The sequence below is a fragment of the Macrosteles quadrilineatus genome, unplaced genomic scaffold, assembly GCF_028750875.1.
Source record: "Macrosteles quadrilineatus isolate MER2022 unplaced genomic scaffold, UCM_ALF_1.0 Scaffold_7__1_contigs__length_78375512, whole genome shotgun sequence".
NCBI lineage: Eukaryota > Metazoa > Arthropoda > Insecta > Hemiptera > Cicadellidae > Macrosteles > Macrosteles quadrilineatus.
The window spans coordinates 69,875,552-69,895,172 of record NW_026542600.1 but is presented as its reverse complement, the minus strand read 5'-3'; the positions used below and the strand labels follow the sequence as shown (position 1 = coordinate 69,895,172).

The window sequence follows — 19,621 nt, the reverse complement described above, 5'->3', positions numbered from 1 at the left end:
TGAAATATTGCCAATTAAAAAATGCTACTTCTATTTCTGGATTTAGGTACAATGGAAGGAAATTCAATCACATTAGCAAACTATAAATAATTTAATACAAGCACAAATAACAAATATAAAGTTAGCAATAAATTAACAACCAGTACTACTCATTTATAATCTTTAAACATTTTAATGCTGTTATGGTAATGTTGTTCCATTAGTTATTATTAGCACCACAAACTATTGTATAGATAAGGCTGAATTTATGCACGGCAACGTTTATGCAATTACAACAATTCAGGGCCCATACTTCAATTTGTAAAACTACTCAGTTTTTAAATACTATACCGTCTTCACTTCTAAAGCTCAACATCAACAATGAGCTCTTTAAATCACCTCCCACAGGTGCTTTGAGTTTAGGTGGCAAATAAGTGTCGATGCTGCGTACATCGGTCAGCCGCCGCTAGTTTTACTTAGACCTGTTTTACCATTAGCACCAACACAGAAAAGGTACAGAGGAAACATAACATTCAATGGTACACTTAAGTGGTGTCTAGCACTACTGCTTACAAGGATATTTCCGCCAAAAGCGTACGGTCGTCCCATAAGTGTGTTTCCTCTGTACCTTACTTCTCTGGGGCATTAGTGAATGTAAAGGCCATCCTCATTTGCCAAATTATTAATTAATATTATATATCGTTCCCATAGTAAAATGGAAGACTAAAACATTTGAGCCCTTTGTTTATTAAAATAATGGACTGATACTTTTAAAATGATTGAACGTAACGATTGATTATGTAATGGTTTGACAAGTCTTAATTAACATGTTTTTGTATTCAGCCATGATGGAGTTATTAATTCCGAAATGTAATAGTCATCTACGTCTACTATTTGAACTGTAGAGACGGAAAGGTTAGAGAACTAGATTACTCTCAAAATTATAAATTGATTCAAACAAGTTCTGTTTGTAAACATTAAAATATACATAATTAAATTCACAGGAATCTAGAAGTGATTAAACTAGGATTACATTGTAATAAATTGTTAATTAATTGACATTAGTTACAAAAATCTGAACATTGCAATTTAATAATGTTATATATTATGTTTTTCACACTTCCAAGGCCTCTAGTTTGTCATTTGATGAATAAAAGCCACGTTTATGGCAGGGGCGGCTCCAGGAATAATTTGTTAAGGCCTGACAAAGATCAAGAAAGAGTTTGATTGGGGGACGAGAGGTTTGAAGGCTTTCGCCGCAATAAGGAAGGAACTTAAATGCAAAATAATTAGTTTAAATGCTTTCCTTTTATTTACATACAATAAAATGTTTTTACTTATTTATAATTTTGAAAAATCTACCAACATTTTGGGTCTGGAGCCGCCTTTGGTTTATGGGAACAATAAGTTATTCTAGACCGTTTAGGTAAACATTTTTGTACGACTGCGGACTGCCAGTAGAGATTTCTAGCTTTTTTGCCTCTGACGGGAGATCTTTTGACTTTTGTCGTTGAGCTTGGGTGGAGGAGGTCCCTTCGCTGCCATGTGCCTGCTGTAAACACTGAAATGAACGCAACAATTAATAATTAAATTGTTAATTTTAAAACCATTCAATGATCTAAAAAAGTATATTTCACCACTTAAGGCCAAAGTGACTTTTTTCACACAAGATCAAGTTTAAGGGTCTTTTGAAGCTGAGGTTGGAAATTGGAATATGAGTGAGGGTCAAAAAGATATTTTGATCCGTGTGAACTACATTTTTCCATACTGGTCCATTCTTTAAGCTGACTAATTTATGATATAAATGTTATCTCCTGCAATAAATTTCTAACTGTTTTAGTATTTTAAACAAAAAGCTGAACAAGAGTTGAACAACTATTTTCATTATTACGGTTGTGTTAGTGTACAGTAAAGTAAACATATTACAATCCAGTAGACACCGATGCAACAATGAACTATAATTAATTGATAATATCAATATCAATCAATCAATAACTATAATTAATCAACACTGTATTTTATTATTTAATATATAGGTTCACAAGTTGATCTGGGTTGACATGCACAGCAGATGTTCTATACTCCAGTAACTTAAACGTTTAACCTAGTTTAGTTTAATTTAACCATACAATAAACTCTCACTTTATTTGGCAGTCAACTATTGTTGTTCAAGCTATTTATGCATTGCACAGAATTGTTTTGTCAGAGATGTGCTTTAGTTATATTTTTATAAAATATATTATTTTTGAGATCATAAACAGAAGTGTTTGTTTTGTACACAAAACTTAGAAAATGTAGCATTTCAGTGAGGGACCAAAGAATCAACAAACCAATTTGAGTACCTATTATAATAGGGAGAAATTCTTGTATTTAAGAAACATGGGTTGATCACTATGTAAATCGTGTGTATGAAGAGCACACAATTTCTTTTTCTCCCACCCAAAGGTTTTAGGAATCTCGCAGTAACCTATAAGAAAATTATTTATCGCATTTTAATAATGCGTTCTGTTAAAACTACCAGATGACTATAGCATGATTGAGAATGCCGAATGACAATACATGATGATTATTGATCATTGAATACTTACTACTTGTAAGTTTCTGTGCGGATGTAGTCCATAACATGAGAAACTCCAACTTGCAACTGGTCAGCAATAGGAGTCACCCAAGGGTTGAAGTCCATCTTCAAGACTGACTTGTTACCGACCAAGTCCAAATTTCCTGCAACGATTACTCGGCTTTAGATATTTAAAGGACTAACAAGGGGATCTGTGTGCATATTGCACATTTTAATTAGGGTTTAAAACTTGTTTTGCAATAATGCAATACCCTTTACTTTTCATAGATTGTTTGTTTAAGACGGTATGCTCTTTGTGTCAGTAAGCCCCTGTGGGCAGGGCCGGTTTAACCCATACGCGAACTACGCGGCCGCATATGGCGCCACGAAAAAGTGGCGCCGTGGCGCCAACGGAAAATTTTTTTTATGTGAACAACGTAATTTTGTTTATTTTTGCTCAGAGTTCAAGTATTCATAGCACCACAATATAGGCATTTATTCTGTTTGTACCAACAGCACTTGAAAATTTTGTATATTTGTACAGCACTACAACTCAAGGACTAAATGCCATTTGCAGTTTCGATTTGAACTGAGCTGACGCTCGGCAGTCGGCAGCGTCAGCGCCAGCGCAGCACCTATGGGTTTCATTTCACGAATCACTCATGCTCGAGATAAGCAAGCGCGCAGCGCCACTTGTCACAACAAGAAACTTCCCCTTTCTTTCACTCCTTTCTGCCTCTGATCCTAGAGCAGAGCACTACGTTGGATTGCACTCTTTTAGTTGTATACGTAGGCCTATACCCATACCGTATCGGTATCGTATTGGCATTGTTTTGATGATTCATGATTGTTGATAAGCGAATTATTACGAGTGTTTTAAGTTTAATTTATAATTAGCGCATTAAATAAAAAGAAAGTATAAACTGAATGAATGAGTAAAACATATTATTGCGAGTCGAAACTATGAAAACAATGGCAGAAAAAAGAATATCATAGAAAGCGTAAGGCGAATTTGGAAGAGGAAGAAAAAAAAGCCAAATCAATGAGTAGACTTTTGTAGAAATCATTTGGTGGCGAGTCCAGTCAGCCCAAAGAAGTCACGATAGAAGACGGTAATGACGTAGGTAATTTTTATTTATTTTCCAAGGAAAGATTAAAACAAGCAGCTGATCACAAACGGCAAACATTACGTCATTGCCGTCTTCTATCGTGACGTCATGCTTGACGAGCATTACATTACGGCCTGTTTTTAGCGAATTTCCCTATAGGGAAGTAGCTATTACCGTAGGTGGCACGGTAAGACCTAGACCCGGGACCGATTTACTTTTTCATTTTGATGTCCCCAGAGGCCAAAAACACCATTCGTTCAAATTTTTATATATGTATATATATATATATATATATACGTCCGTGAACGCGATAACTTGAGTAATTTTTGTCCGATTTTGATGAAATTTAGTTTAAAGGTGTAAAGCGGGATAAGCTTGAATGAGTTCGCGAACCAGCACGATCGGACCATGGGAACGGGGCTTTACAAGGGGTTTTATGGGGTAAAAATTGGTTTTTCTCACTTTTGACCCTCAAAACACAAAATTTCCCGATTTCTCTTTAGACCTTTTTAAAGAGCTTAAAAAAACAAATAATTTAGTATGTAAAAGTATTTTTGTTCGATTGTTAGTAACGGAGAAAATTAAAAAAATTGTAAATTTAAAATTCCCATGTTATTCTTATGGAGAATATTGTCAAATGTTGTAGTTTGCTTGTTTATGGATATATTTTGATCAAACTTGGCAAATTTATTTATTTTGTACTAAGCTATCAATATTTTACTCAAAAACACACTTTATTAGTTTCCTTGTAGCAGCAAACCTAGGTACTCGTTAAACCTAATGTTATTAAAATATATTTAACTGAAAATCAATTCAGACAAATGGAAATTCGCTTAGTCGGCAGGTTTGCTGCGTCGGGGGTATTTTTAGTGTGTCCTTGGTTTTGCTATAGTTTATATGATGAGTAAAAGTGTATAAATGTCACATTTCTGCGAATAAATAAACAGCCTTTTATTGCAAGTTAGTATTCTTCTACCTAAACTTATAAAAAAAAATTCTTCCCAAAATTATTGGGAAAAAATTCACAAATACGGTTAAGTTATGTTCATGGGTTTGGGGGGGGGGGTATTCTAAGTGGCGCTGATTCGGGTGTTCGCTTAACTCTGAAAAATTCCTAGAACCGGCCCTGCCTGTGGGCATACTATCGCCACTGAATTACAACAGTATGTGTGAGTGGCAGATTTAACTGCTAAGGCAAGCTGATGCTTTTCTTTGACAACTCTGGCAATCAAATTTCCTATTTATCTGCCTTGTGACCTAACAACTTTTGCTGCTTTGTCAAAGACCATCTGAATATGCTTCTATCAAGTGAGATGGTAGAGTGAACGCATTTCTAACAAGTAAGGTAACCAGCAGCATGATCTATTAACCTAATCTCAAGCTGTATTAGCTTTCTAATCAGTGCCACAGAGAAGTAAAATACAGAGGATATAAGCTTATGGAACAACCGTTCGGTTTTAGCTCTAGTATGCAGTGGCGGAAATGTACTTGTACCACAAGGAAGAGCCCAAACGGTGATAGCATTTTTGTACAGCAGTTGTAGCAGACAGGGTCTTCCTACAGCGTGAGCGCTGTGGTACGTGATGGCGAGGGGGGGAAAGGAAAGCGGAAGGGGGCGGCGAATAGAATTTACTCTAGACACCAGCGACTGGTGCTAGACACCACTTAAGTGTATCATTGAGTGTATCTTCTCTGCTTTAGTACTGACAACTTTGCCCACGTCATGATTCTTGATTAAACTTCCAGATTACATTTGTCTTTTACTAAAAATTAACAATCTAGAGTTCGTGTGTTTCTTTGTGAAGCCTGGGTGTGAGTGTCAGGGGCTGTAGAGGAAAGTGGAGAGCCGAGCACGAGAGGGGAAGTTGACGTTGTCTTCCTATTCTGCTACTAGTCTGACTAAAGACATTCTCGGTATTTTTTGGAGTTTGGACCGCGGTGCGGAGGCGGTTCAGGTTGCTCGCACAAGTTGTGTGATCATATTAATGTAGGAAATAATGAATACTCCAAAAATTACTCTTTAATGAGCCAGAGATTTTTTTGTAGGCAAAAACAAGTACTTAAATAATGCATTACTGTTATACAAAACTATGACTTACACATACCTAAAAAAAATTTACTTTCACACCCCTGTATACAAAAAAAAAAACAGATTATGTTTTAAGATAATCAAACTGACATCTGAATGTTTTTTAAAAAGAGTGTATTTTTTTATTTTTATTTTATTTACATGCTTCAATACAGTTTAAAGACCATTTACATTGAAGCAGTTCATGCACTTATAATATTATTGCTTCAGTGGGTTTCTTCTTGTCTTTTCACTTCATTTTTACTTACACTTACATGCCATGCATTTAATACTAACATAAAAACAAAATTATCAATAACTATAACAACAATGTATATATATTTAAAAAAGATTAACAATGATAAATTATATAAATATATAAATACTGAGTAGTAAAAATAAATAGAACAACGAAAAATATATAAATTAACATTTACTGATTGATTAATACTGTTTTTAATTTCAATTTGAAATTGTTTATGTTGTCAGAGAAAATATCAATATTATTGCACTTTTTTATTACGTAATTGTAGTCTTTCATTAATCGATAGAGGGGGGAGGAGGCATGGGCAGTGGTGCGGCTGTAGGGCAACGAGAAGAGATGTTTGTTTCTACTATTGAAGCAGGGTACGCGATAAGACAGGCCGGCCAGGCCAGCAGCGTCGTCAACCTCTCCACGCGCCAGTTTGTACAGGAACACCTGACCTATGATCGTTCTCCTCAGATCTAGACTCTGCAGCCCAAACAGTTGTAATAAATCATGGTATGGAACATCGTACGTATAAATATTAAAACATTTGTAAAATAAGAATCTTAAAAACTTTTTCTGGACTTTCTCTAAAGCATCTTTAAACTGTAAATGATATGGATTCCAAATTATGGAACAGGTTTCTAATCTTGATCTGACCAGCGAATGATAAAGCATAATTAATGTTTCTATGTTTCTAAAATTTGTACTTTGTCTAATTATAAACCCCAACATTTTACTTGCAGCAGCAATGCATGTTTCAATATGAAAATTAAAAGATAGTGCAGAATTCATGTGAACACCTAAATCTTTAATTTTGTTTACTCTACTAATTAAAATGCCATTTAAAAAATAGTCATTTCGTAAAAAAATTTGTAGTCCTAGTAAAAGTCATTAGTTGACATTTAGAAACATTAAAAGTCATTTTGTTTGAAACACTCCACCTATAAACATTGTCAAGATCTTCCTGTAAGCTATTTGCATCATCAAGACTATTGATATGCTTAAACATTTTTAAATCATCGGCAAATAGAAGTGAATTTGAATTTAAAATACAGTCACTTAGATCATTAATTAGTATTGTAAAAAGACAAGGCCCTAGATTCGAACCCTGGGGAACCCCAGATTGGACATTGAATACAGCAGAGGAAAATCCATGATAGAAAACAAATTGTTTCCTATTAACAATGTAAGATTTGAAAAAATGCAATAAATCATTTGACATGCCATACCAATGCAGTTTCTGCAACAAAATTGAATGGTCAACCTTATCAAACGCTTTGGCCAGATCAAGAAATAACGTGTCTGTCTGAGCCCCAGAATCCAGACCAGAGGAAACGTAACTAGTAAAATTTAATAAATTTGTGTTGACTGATCTTCCTGGGACAAACCCATGCTGGTCATTTGAAATGTATTTTTGAAAATGTCTGAATAAATATTTGTGAATAATAATCTCAAATATCTTCGCCGGTACAGATAACACTGCTACCGGTCTATAATTTAAGACTTTGGATTTTTTTCCACTCTTAAAAATTGGAGTTACTTTGGTTGTTTTCCATCTTTCGGGAAATATATTAGTTTTCAAGCTTAAATTGTATAAAAATTCTAAAGGCCCAACTAAAAATTCAGAACAACCTTTAAATAAATATTGTGGGAGTAAATCTGGACCAGTAGTGCATTTTGATTTTAAATGTTTGATGGCGTCCTGCACATCCTGACAGCTGAGGCGAGGCAGTGTGAGGCAAGACGCGCCGGTCAGACACGGCCCCTCCACCGCACATACCTCTGTACACACTAGGTCTCTGTAGTGTAACTCTCGTACACAGAACTAAAATATTCCGCGAATGCATTTACAACCGCTCCTCCGTTATCCAGCCTTACTCCATTGTGCTCCATTATCATAATTTTATTTCGTTCAGATTTTTTACTTTGAATAAAATTCCAAAACTTACTGCTATCAACATTTATACTATCTTCCACTCCATTTACATAATTGCGATATGCTAGATCAATTTCATTTTTTACTGCTGTTCTCTGGACTTTAAATAAGTTATAAGCTTCATCAGTGTTTACTTTTTTCCACCTTCTTCTAAGTTTTTCTTTACGTTTTAAATTGTAAATAATAGAAGGAGTAAACCAAAAGGGATATTTTGCTTTTTTATTTTTCTTTAATGGACAGTTTTTATCAATTATTTCATAAAGTGTGCTATAAAAACAATCTAGAGCATCATCGACGTTCAAAATAGAATATAAATTTGACCAGTCAGCCTGTTGTAAATCTTCGTATATTCGTAGAAAATTGGCTCGTCTGAAACAATAACCAGCTGACTGGGTTGACCTTGAACGACCAGATAACGGAGTAGCCAACACAACAATTACCTCCAAAGCCGGAAGCCTGTATCCGCGATGTTGCTTGGACAGGGTGAGAGCGCAGACTGATTTTCGGCGTACCTCCACCCCTACAACACCGTTTAAGAGCCACTATAACCAGGCTTCACCAAGAAACGCACGAGCTCTAACCATATTCCAACTTGATGGAAACACTTAAATAGCTAAACATGAGCTGTTTGAGTGGTTGTTTTCCAAACACAATAGACAATATACAATGGACTGCCACTACAAGCATCAGTTAAAAGTTCTTGGTGTTAAAGACTTGTTTTCATTTTATTACGTTTTGAGTGAATAAGTACTAACCGATTTCTGGAGGAAGAACAGTCAGTCTGTTAGCCTGAATGTGTAGCTCTCTCAGACGAGTAAGTTCTCCGATCTCCTTTGGCAACTCTACCAAGTCATTCTCTCGAAGTACCAACTGTATCATAAATATCAAATGTTAGTAATTTACTAAAGAATTGTAAATACATGCATTCATGCGATCAAATGTGTTGCTAAATTGTAACCGGTTTCGACTCACATAGGAGTCATCGTCGGGCCAGTCCAGTTAGTAATTTACTACTCTATTAAATTAAAATGAACTTAATAGGTTGTGTCAGGAGGGTTATAGGTGTGATAAAAGATCATAGTAAGTTCCTGTGAGACAGAAAAAGGGGAAGAAAAGGAAAAAAAAGTTAATTAAAATGCTATTTTATTTTGCGAACTTAGGGCCTTATGGTCCTCTTACAGTTAACCTTCAAACAATGATGACATGTTATAAACAAATAAATATAACAAAGATTGTAACAAAGCAAATAATAAGGTAATGTAAAGTTCTTTCCTTTCCTGAACATATAGTTACACACACAAAGCTATGCCAAAGGATACTAGAAAACATAGATATTGTGATTTCATAATTTTCAACATATATACATCTATAAAGCCTAATACTTATCAAACAAATAGCGACAACTTGACACGGTTCCGTCAAATGAACCATGTGTATTTTCATTTTCACTATGACAATATGTTTTAAGTCCCCGGATACGATACGAGCGGCAAGCGGCATGAGCGGCACCGCTGTGACATCAGGTCTCGTTTAGTTGCATGTAAATTTGTTGAGGGTGGCCACGATATGTCTGAGCGGCGAGTGGCGGTAAGCGGCACCGCTCAGCACCACTCATGGTTCTAAGTCAAAACCGATTTTCGCAAAAACGCTGCTTGCCGCTCAGGTGAGTCATGCTTCAGTTCGACCTAAAATGACAGTGAAACAGCAGCAAACATGCGATACGGGTCGATACGTGAGGTGCAGTCCAGGGAATGTTTGTGGAATGACAAGCACGGAAGTTTTAAAACACATCAGTCACCAGAAAAGTATGGGACAAAGTTAGGGTTAAGGTTTTTCTAAAAACTAAGTTTTTCTTTAAAGGCAAACAATTGTCAGATAGCACACAATAGTTGCAATACGTCTTGAAGGTAAGCATAGTTTACCATTTTCGACTAAACTGAGTCATAAAACTGGGGAAATTTGATGAGCGTTATAAATATCGTAGCCACAACCGCCGCTTACGTGCCGCTCAGGTCGCCGCTCGCCGCTCGTATTGTACCCGAGGCCTAACTCCTACTTGTGTAAGGGACTCTGTCAATGCAGTTGCCAATTTGTGCCAGAGCTCCACCTCTGAATTAGCCACTACATTTAGCGCTCTTTGCTTCACCTCGCAATTAATTTTTAACATTATCTCCAACAAATGTGATGTGTATTTGATTTTAAGTTATATGGAATCGAGGTTCAGAATTAGCCATCTTTATTTGGTTTGACACAGTTGTTGCAGTTTACAGCGCATTAACAGTTGAGTGCATACTCTGAACACAAGAAAAACACAAATACAGTTACTGTATTGAAGTTCAAATTGGGATTAAAAACAAAACTATGATGGATATCAATATCACAAAGGACGATGTAGCATGAAATCACCATCAACATCGCACCATGACAAGTTTTAAAGTTCCAGCGATAATAAATATAAAGACGACACAAGAGCACACAACCTTGACAAGCAGGGGTAAAGGGGAGGGGGAGTAAAGGGGCCAATGATAGTTAAACATGGCCAAACCTGCTGGCATGAGTTGACATTTGTACATCTAATACTCTATGTGAGTGGTGCAGAGTGTATGTGGTGGTGTGTCAAAGTCAAATCTTGAGATTTTAGAAAAAATTGAATCTGATATTTAATTACTATCGCCTTTTAATTAGAGGTTTAACTAATTAAATGACAAAAATTTATTCCACTGATGCTGCTTAGTGAATAGAAATTAAATTAGCTGTTAATACATAACTACTCACAATTTGTAGATTCTTCAATTGACCAATTTCTGGGGGAAGTTTTTCAAAATCATTGTCCCCCAAGTAAAGGGCCCGTAAAGTTTCTGTAAATACCACAATTATTTAAGTTACAGTGCACATTAAGTGTAAATGTGATATAAAATATTAGGTAAAAAATATACAAATTTAACAAGTTAAACAATTTCTCAATAGGTTGATATTGAATATTTTGTGATGCTGATAGTATTCTTTTACTAACAAGTAGTATTTTCACATACATTGATAAGGGACTAGGAAAAATTGATTTCCAGTAAGATATTCTGAAGATAATTGACACAATTTTACATGTTTCAATTGTAAAGTCTTGAGAGTTTTAAACTCTAAATCTTTTCAGAAACAGTGTATATACAATCTTTGTAGGGGATTTCATAGTGTGCCACTCCCAGATAATATCCTACTGCATAACAAATTAACCCTCAAACAGGTAAAAACTCAACGTTAAACTAATATAAGTAATTTCAAAAATTGTTACCCAGCATAAAGAAGTTTCCAGGCAAACTGTTTTCATCCAAGTTGTTGTAAGTGAGATCTAGAACTTCCAGGACAGGGAACGCACCAAACCCTCGTGGTAGAGAGTCCAATCGATTCATTCTGAATAAAAAATAGTACATAATTAGAATGTGCAAACTTCAAATCCTCGAAATATGCTATCGATGTTGAAATATGGTAACACTACTCATGTATTAGTGTTAGTGCAGTACCGGTAATTGTGTAGTTGTATATTACATTTCTAGTCCGGAAAATGGGTGTTTGCTGTATCAGTACGGTAGTACCAAGTATTGGATTACCATACGAGTCCGGTAAACACATTTTGGATGAGTGACGTATAACATTTTTCGCCATTACTACCCAAAACTAACTTAACAATAGAAAAAAAAACTGTCAAAATCGGTAATATGTTCCCATTATTTAAGGAAGGACAATTACTACTCATAACTCTTTGAGAGGTTATGGCTTCGTTAGTTTATAACCATTTATTGCAAATTAGAATATTAGACTACTTATAATAAAACTTTCTTTTATGATTTTATCTGTAGTATTATGTCAGTGTGAAAAATTAAAATTTATGAATGAGGAAAATTGTATAATAAACATGATTTGTAATTTTAAAATGGTATAATATTATCTGTTTCCATCTGTAATCCTATATTTGTTGTATAGAGCTCTATACAACAAATATAGAATCACAGGCGGAAACAGGTAATATTATACCATTTTAATATTCAAGAAGTGATCCTGGACCAAATAACATCAATATGATGATTTGTAAGTTCAGTAATACCTCATGTGAACAAGTCCGGATCTTTTACTTTACCAAATAAGTGTGTTTTAGGATTAGTATTTTGACATTATTATTACGACTGTGGGAAAATAAAGTTCATTTGATATGAATTGAAAACGTTAATTATTTATATTTCCCGGGATGAATTTCTGTAGACATTTAGAGCAAATGCCAGCGGGAAATTCGCCTTGCAGTAGTTAGTTAGACTTATGGGGAAGGCATATCGTTAGTGGGGGTATAGCTTACAAGCCGTAGTGTAGCATTGGTAAGCGCTTTTTGTGTACCTGCAAATCTACTTTGTTGGTTACTGTCGGTCGTGTACCAAAAACTGAGTGGCACAAATTTGGAAGAGGGCCGTGGAGAAAATACCATATTTCATCACCTGTCACAATTAAATTTAAAAAATATGGATCTGCATTAGCCATATCAATGAATTCACTAGGAATTAACATTTGAGTTTCTTTGTGCTCAGGAGACAGCGTTTTTGGAACCATTCATGAACAAATTCGATGCATGTTCAAATGATCATACAGGAAGGTGTGAACACTTTCATGAGATAAATGTACCTCAAATGCAATTTCATCGATTGAATATTTCCGATTTTCACGCAAAGCTTGTCATACTCGCTCAATGTTTACGTCATTGACTGCTGTTGAAGGACGTACACTACCAGAGTGATCGTCAATGCTTTCACGGCCTTCACAAAACCGTTTGGTACACTGATAAACTTGACTTTTCTTCGATGCCTCTTCTCCATACACTGTTCATGAAATGCAAATTTGCAATGCAGGTACACGACCGACAGTAACCGATAATGTAGACTTGCATGTAACGAAAAGCGCTAACCAACCCTGCACTACAGCTTGTCAGCTATACCTCTACTACTGATATGCCTTTCCCTGGAGTCGTACTAACTACTGCAAAGCGAATTTCTCATGGGCGATAGCGCTAAATGTCTACAGAAATTAATTCTGGGAATTTTTTGACTGTTATATGTATACATTTATACACATGTTACATAGGTTTGTTTGAAACTAAACATTTTGTTTAGAAAAGTGGGAGAAGGAAGTGATATAATTTGTTTTATTCCTTCAGCTCATTAATCAATAATTACTGATGGTTGTCTTAAGGTCAGGCCAATTCCATGTATTGCAATAAAATATAAACACTCTTTCCTATTTAATGAGGTCATCTATATTTTTTTATTAAACTTGACAACTAATGGAATGGAATATTAACTATTGATTAATATTATATTAATATTAAGTGTAAACTTAAGTAAATCATTCACCAAGTCTTATTCAAATGTTTGGTAGAGATAAATTGAGACCACGCCACTGCTGCAAAAAAACTAAGCATTTTAAGCTTACGATTGTGATGTTGATGGTATAGGACTAATACAATTTTTTGTTATAATTACCAAACTAAAATCGGTCAAGTTCCTGTACAAATGTGTGGTTAGGACCCTCTACAAGCTAGTTTAAGCTGTCTTTATAGTTACATGTCTAACTATGAAAAATGCCTGTTCCAGCATAAAGGCTCTAACAAAAGCAGATTGGGTGAAAACACTGTACTATTCTCGAAACAATCTAAACAAACATTAGGTCTTGCTTATACTCGACCACTCAACTAACACTAATCGGCTCAGGTGGTTCACAATTCTAAGGCAATTTCAATGTTCTTGGAACAACGTTATTTTCTGTCAAAATTAACATTTTACTACCAAATACAAGTGCCTTCTTAGGCCTGTCTGACTGTACACGGAGTCGCATTCCTAATGTTAAAAAAATGTATCTCCTACCTTTAAAGAAACAGCCATGTACTGTCAGTGACGAAAACCTATTAATTTAGCCTACATGATTTTCAAATCTTACGAGAAGGCTTCTTCGACCAAACAAAGTGTGACGGAGAAACTCTCATATTCTACCAGATATATACAGTACTACTTGCCAACAGCCAACCTGTTCCAGATACAGTTTTACAGGTAAGCAAACAATGTTATCGTACATCACCATCAAATCATTACACATAAATTTAATTAAAAAATCTAAGCACCAATATACAAGTCACTATATGAACCACACGTCTTATGGACTTCAATGAGAGGACGTCAACAAGACCAATAGTTTTCATAGAACTTTAAAATATAATTTAGTAAAAGTGCCTAAACTTACACCATACATTTAATCTTGTAAACCTTTTTAACAACTCAAGAGACTTACAAACTAAGATAAAATATGCTATAGTTTAAACTCCGTCCTTTGTCTTGCTCGAGTAATAGGTCAGATACAACAGAAATCAGTAATATGCATCAGCTAGCACAATCTGTTGATAGGTCACTTAAACTACAATCATGTTCATTCTAACTAACTACACTATCATAGCAATGGGATGCCTATAATCCATGGTAAAACTTGTACTCACCCAACATTCAGGATTCTCAGCTTTGGCATGGAAGAGAGAGAAGTTGGAAGCTCGTCAATCACATTGTTGAACAGATTCAGTATTTCTAAGTTGACTAGATTAGCGAGACCAGGAGGGACAACTAAATAAAACACATATTAAAGAATCAGAATCGTTATTAGCAACGTCAAAGTACACAAGAAATACAATGTGCGGGAAATTAATATTCAGTAGGTATAAAAAAGTACAATGTACTTGTTGGACTAAAAGATTGTATAAACAAAGATTCTGAAAGAATGAAGAAGTAATAATTAATTGGTTTTTGAAATAAAATATAAGAATGAAAAGGTAAAAAAAATTTAAAGCAAGCAATGTCATACCCACAACTTATGAACAAAATATTGTTTTTTGAGCGGAGCGAAGCAAAGCTCTTTGGGATCTACTTCAATGTAAACTTAACGTTAATGTAAACACATTAACTCAATAACGGCTGAACATATTTTAGCCAAACTTACAAACTAAAAATTTTTGTTTGTTTTGTCAAATGTTTGGAAGGTTTAGACAAAACCAATTTCAACTTTTGATAATGCCTATATAATTAAAAAGTAGGTAACTCGAAGTTTTTAAATTTTAACATTGGCCTTATGCCATGATGGTTAGGTACAAAATAATGACGTAGATGTAGGGAAAAAAATTGGATGATGACCACTGATCAAATAATAGAGAGAAAGTCTTAATTTTACATTTAAGTCGCAATTTGGAAACGACCACTGATCGAATAGGTAAAGTTTTTACAGATTTGATTTACCAAGCGAAATAAGGTTATAAAAAAATGTATCTTAAACAATTTGTCGGTGAATCACATTCATGGATCCATCTCATTTAAATGGCAAACATTAACAGGTCTTCAATGTAAGTGGTGGAGGAAGTAGTAAAGGCGAGAAGTGCGGAGTGTGGGAACCGTCTGTGGCAGTTAGATAATTGTATCTAAAATGCTATGGGAAGGGAGGGAAACAGGTCCACGACATAGGAAATTGTGAAAGAAGTAGTAAAGGTGTGCAGTGCGGAGTGTGGGAACCGTCTGTGGCAGTTAGATTAATTTGTCTAAAATACTAAAATGCTATGGGAAGGGAGGGAAACAGGGCCACGACATAGGAAGTGGTGAATGAAGTAGGAAAGGCTAGCAGTGTGGAGTGTGGAAATGGTCTGTGGCTGTTAGATAAATGTATCTAAAATACTAAAATGCTATGGGATGGGAGGGAAACAGGTCTAAGACGTAGGAAGTGGTGAAGGAAGTAGTAAAGGCTAAGGGTGCAGAGTGTGGGAACCCTTTGGGGCAGTTAGATAATTGTATCTAAAATACTAAAATACTATGGGAAGGGAGGGAAACAGGTCCACGATGTAGGAAGTGGTGAAGGAAGTAGTAAAGGCTAAGGGTGCAGAGTGTGGGAACCGTTTGTGGTAGTTAGATTAAAGTATCTGCAATAGGCTACTAAAATGCTATGGGAAAATAGTTTCCCTATATGAGTGATTTTTACCATCAACTGTAAAATAAAGTAATGTGTTGTGGATTGCCAGGTTAAATTTTTCATCATAATAAATTGAAATTCTACTGGAACTTAAATAGTTAGGTCCAAAATTAGTTGTAAATAAGACTTGAGTTCCCTTTACATTGCTATTTCAATCAAAATCAATTAGACCTTATACCGAGCATGGCTCGGTCCTCCGGTACTTGGGAATTAAAACAACTACATGATTCTGCAGTTTTAAATAACTTTGTATTCTCAAATCAATATTTTTCTATAAATAGGCTATTATGAACATGCTTTCTTATTATTTACTTTGAAATAATTTTGATGATATCATTGTGTTGGCAACACACTTGTTGTAATGGTTGTCGTTGTGTTGGCAACGACTTAGGGTATATTTTCGCCTAAGTAGGATAAAGTATTTTTTGTGTTTTTGTTTTATAAGAAAATACCTAATTCGGATAAGAGTGCCATATTAAGGAAAATTTCAGAATGCATTCTCTAAAAACTGCCTGATATTTGTACAAAATGAAGACGAGCAATAAACGCCCGAAACGCACGAACAACTACTTCTGGCAATGTTTTGAGATAGTTGAATGTAGAACACTTGCTTGAAAACAATGTTTTTCGTAGTTATGTTAAATGTACAACATTTAAGAAAACGAACCTCATCAGGTATGGTGACCAGTGACCACTATTTGTGCAATTCTCTAATAGCTGGCAAGTCTTTGATAGTTCTGAGCGAAACTGATAAGTTAAATAAATGAAATAGTTGTATTTTGTATTATATCTATACTACAACTAGCTGATTTTTGGTGTGGTGTTAGTACAGTAGAGTCCCGCAAACTCGGCACTCGATAACCCGGCAGTCTGGATAACTCGGCCATCACCTGGCTCAGAAAATTAGTGATTTTTTGAGTCCGAGTTAAACATGGGCTCAAGTCAAATCATTCGCAACTCGTACCAAGAATTTTTTGTACTATATCTGATTACTTAATACTGACTTGTATTATAAATATAAATAAATAAGGCGGCTAAAAGGAATAAAAATTGTATTTTTCTTATTTTTAACCCTAGTTCCCGATAACCCGGCATTTCACAAACTCGGCACCCTTCCAGTCCACATTACGCCGAGTTTGCGGGACTCTACTGTATGTAATTAGGTAAGTATTTTCTGAAAGTTCCCCTCACTTCCTCCGCTTGCTTCACCCAGTAAAGGGCTAGAAAGGGTCTAAAGTGACGTATATGAAAGCAATGCTAGTTAGAAACATGACATGAGTCTATAGTAGTTTGTGCATAGTAGTTACAATGGGAGTGGGATACAATTAGGGGGTACCCTCCTAGATTAAATTGTAAAACACTGTAAATACAAAATTGATCAAGTTACTGATAATTTGTTATTAAAATGTTTGAAATAGGCCTAGAGGGGCTGTTGATAATGCCCTTCTGACAGATCTGTCTGTATTTAGCAAGTTTTTTTCATATAGGGCTAGTTGTTTGACTAAAAGATCGTAATTAACTCACCTCGGATTTTATTATGACTTAGTGTAAGCCTGGTGATATTCAGCATATTAACTGCAACAAAAAATATGACTAATAAGTAGGCCTATCAAGTTAATGATAAATGCAGCATCTAAATTATAAAAACATTTGCAAACACAATGGAATATTGAAACCCCCACCACTTTGGATGCTCACTGAAAGCATTATACCTACTTCCAGTTGCCACTGCAACCTATTCTGTCAAGGCTGCTATCCTTGCCTTCCCTTTCACAATGGTGTTGAGAGGTGGGAGGTTTAGTACCTACTACTTCCAGGGCTGCGGTTGGAGTGCCTCAATCATGGGTCCTGTGATGCTAAGGCAGGCCACTCGCTGGATCTTTTATAGTCTCTTTACAGTCGTAGTTTGCATCACCTTGGTCCACCAGACTATCAAGCCATACACCATCATCGGTCTTGCAACCGTAGTGTATAGCCAGTCATTTGTAAGCTGAGACCCCGGATATAAATATTATAATTGTGTATTTATATCGTAATTTGCATGCATAAACTTAGTGCCTTAAAATCTTTGACACCGACTAAGTTACTGCACACCCTGTAAGCCTAATAGTTTTAAGCGAATGTTAGGAAGTTACGCTAACGGTACCTACTCTTAATAACCAATATAAGTTACTGGCTTCTGATTTTCAATGGTCCATAAGCCTATATTCTTGGAAAGCTTCGCATAGCATCATTTGGCAGTTTTACATGTTTTTTTTTTTCAAATAATGAACGGTAAAGGCCTAAGTTTATTGGTTTCTATTCCTTTCAGTCTTTGCTAATGGCTACTGGAGAGATTATTGCAACATCGTCACCCATCCTTGATCCTGAAGAAGGGGGTTTCAAGCCCGGTTGTAAATTGGGCCTAACTACTGTGACCAGGTTTTTGTTGTAGCCTATCATCCATCATTGAAGGGATGTCACAAAGGGGTTCAAAGTAGCCTTCAGCAATCGTAAAGCAGCCTGTGACACTGTCTACAGTAAGGGACATTGGTTCAGATATTTAGACCTATAACTAAAAAACTCCCCATCTAGCCTAAACTTATTTGTTGATAGTTTTGTTTGTCCCATCATTTGTTGATCCCAACTAGGTAACTTACTTGATACTTGATTACTTCATCTTTGACCAACAAAGTTGGATAGATTGCGTCTTATTTACATTAAAAACATTTAAACACAAAACATATATAGATATATGTTTTGTCTGTAGCCAGTTACAGCAACTTATAGCCTATTAAATTTGTTGATTTTAAAACCTCATGAAAAAGAGAAGAAAATTGTTCTACAAACTTTGATCAACGATCTTTCTTTGTAGGCTAACCTACTAATTCATTTTGAAATCAATGGATTTGGGTGCATAACCTAATTTGATGATACCTTAGTGTAGGCCTAAAAAAGCCTAATGTTACAAGTGAGTTATTTGACTAGGAAAAGGAAAATAGAGTGGTCCTAGTATATAATCCATTTAATTTAGAGGAATCGAAGTAGATATCATGAAAAACAATTCCATACTTTTGTCAACATTTTAGAATCAACCCCGCCCAAAATGTCTGCTTGTGGTCATAGGAGGCATTGAGATGCCAAAACAAGTTACCAAATTTGGTCATGCAAACTGTACTTCTAGGATATCAGGTACTCACAGAGCCCAGGCATTTCTTCAAAAGTAGAAATCCCTTTGTCAGCTAAATCCAATTCTGGATTTTGAATTTCTTTCGCTTCTTCTATCACTTTCTTAGCCCTCGTCATCTTTGTATTAGTTGGTAAACAAGAAACTGGTGCCTCATTCATTGCGCGCGCAGTTTGAAATCTCGGTTTCGTGATGTGTAAAATGACGTCTCTCTTCTCTACAGTACAGACGATATCGACCAACAGTCCAACACACTACAAAGTACAAACACCACCTACAATACTCAGCGCGCAACTCAATACGAAGTGACTATTCGCACGTCAAAATGACGTCACAGCCCGTTCCCGTTCCAGTGTTCCAGTATTGCAAAACAGTAATGCAAGGGGAATACTGTAGTTAGTTACTTCTGGTAGCCATTTTTGAATTACTTTCCCAGTAGTCAGTACTCACTCAAATTAATTTCGGTAAAGATGGAGGTTCCTTTAAAATTTTGCTATTTTGAAGCGTTAAAGAATTTATAAAAAAAGA

At 35.5% G+C, this 19,621-nt stretch overlaps 1 protein-coding gene across 1 annotated transcript; it reads right to left on the bottom strand.

Annotated features, from left to right (window-relative positions):
- Nucleotides 1-72: 72 nt before the first annotated feature.
- LOC128998675 (ras suppressor protein 1) lies at nt 73-19,341 on the bottom strand. The gene is made up of 8 exons (XM_054424908.1): nt 19,107-19,341; nt 17,452-17,502; nt 14,420-14,540; nt 11,186-11,304; nt 10,675-10,757; nt 8,655-8,769; nt 2,568-2,700; nt 73-1,540 (listed from the first exon to the last, which is right to left on the bottom strand). The coding sequence occupies exons 1-8, from the start codon at nt 19,252-19,254 to the stop codon at nt 1,447-1,449; spliced, it is 864 nt and encodes a 287-aa protein (XP_054280883.1). The 5' UTR covers nt 19,255-19,341; the 3' UTR covers nt 73-1,446.
- Nucleotides 19,342-19,621: the final 280 nt, after the last annotated feature.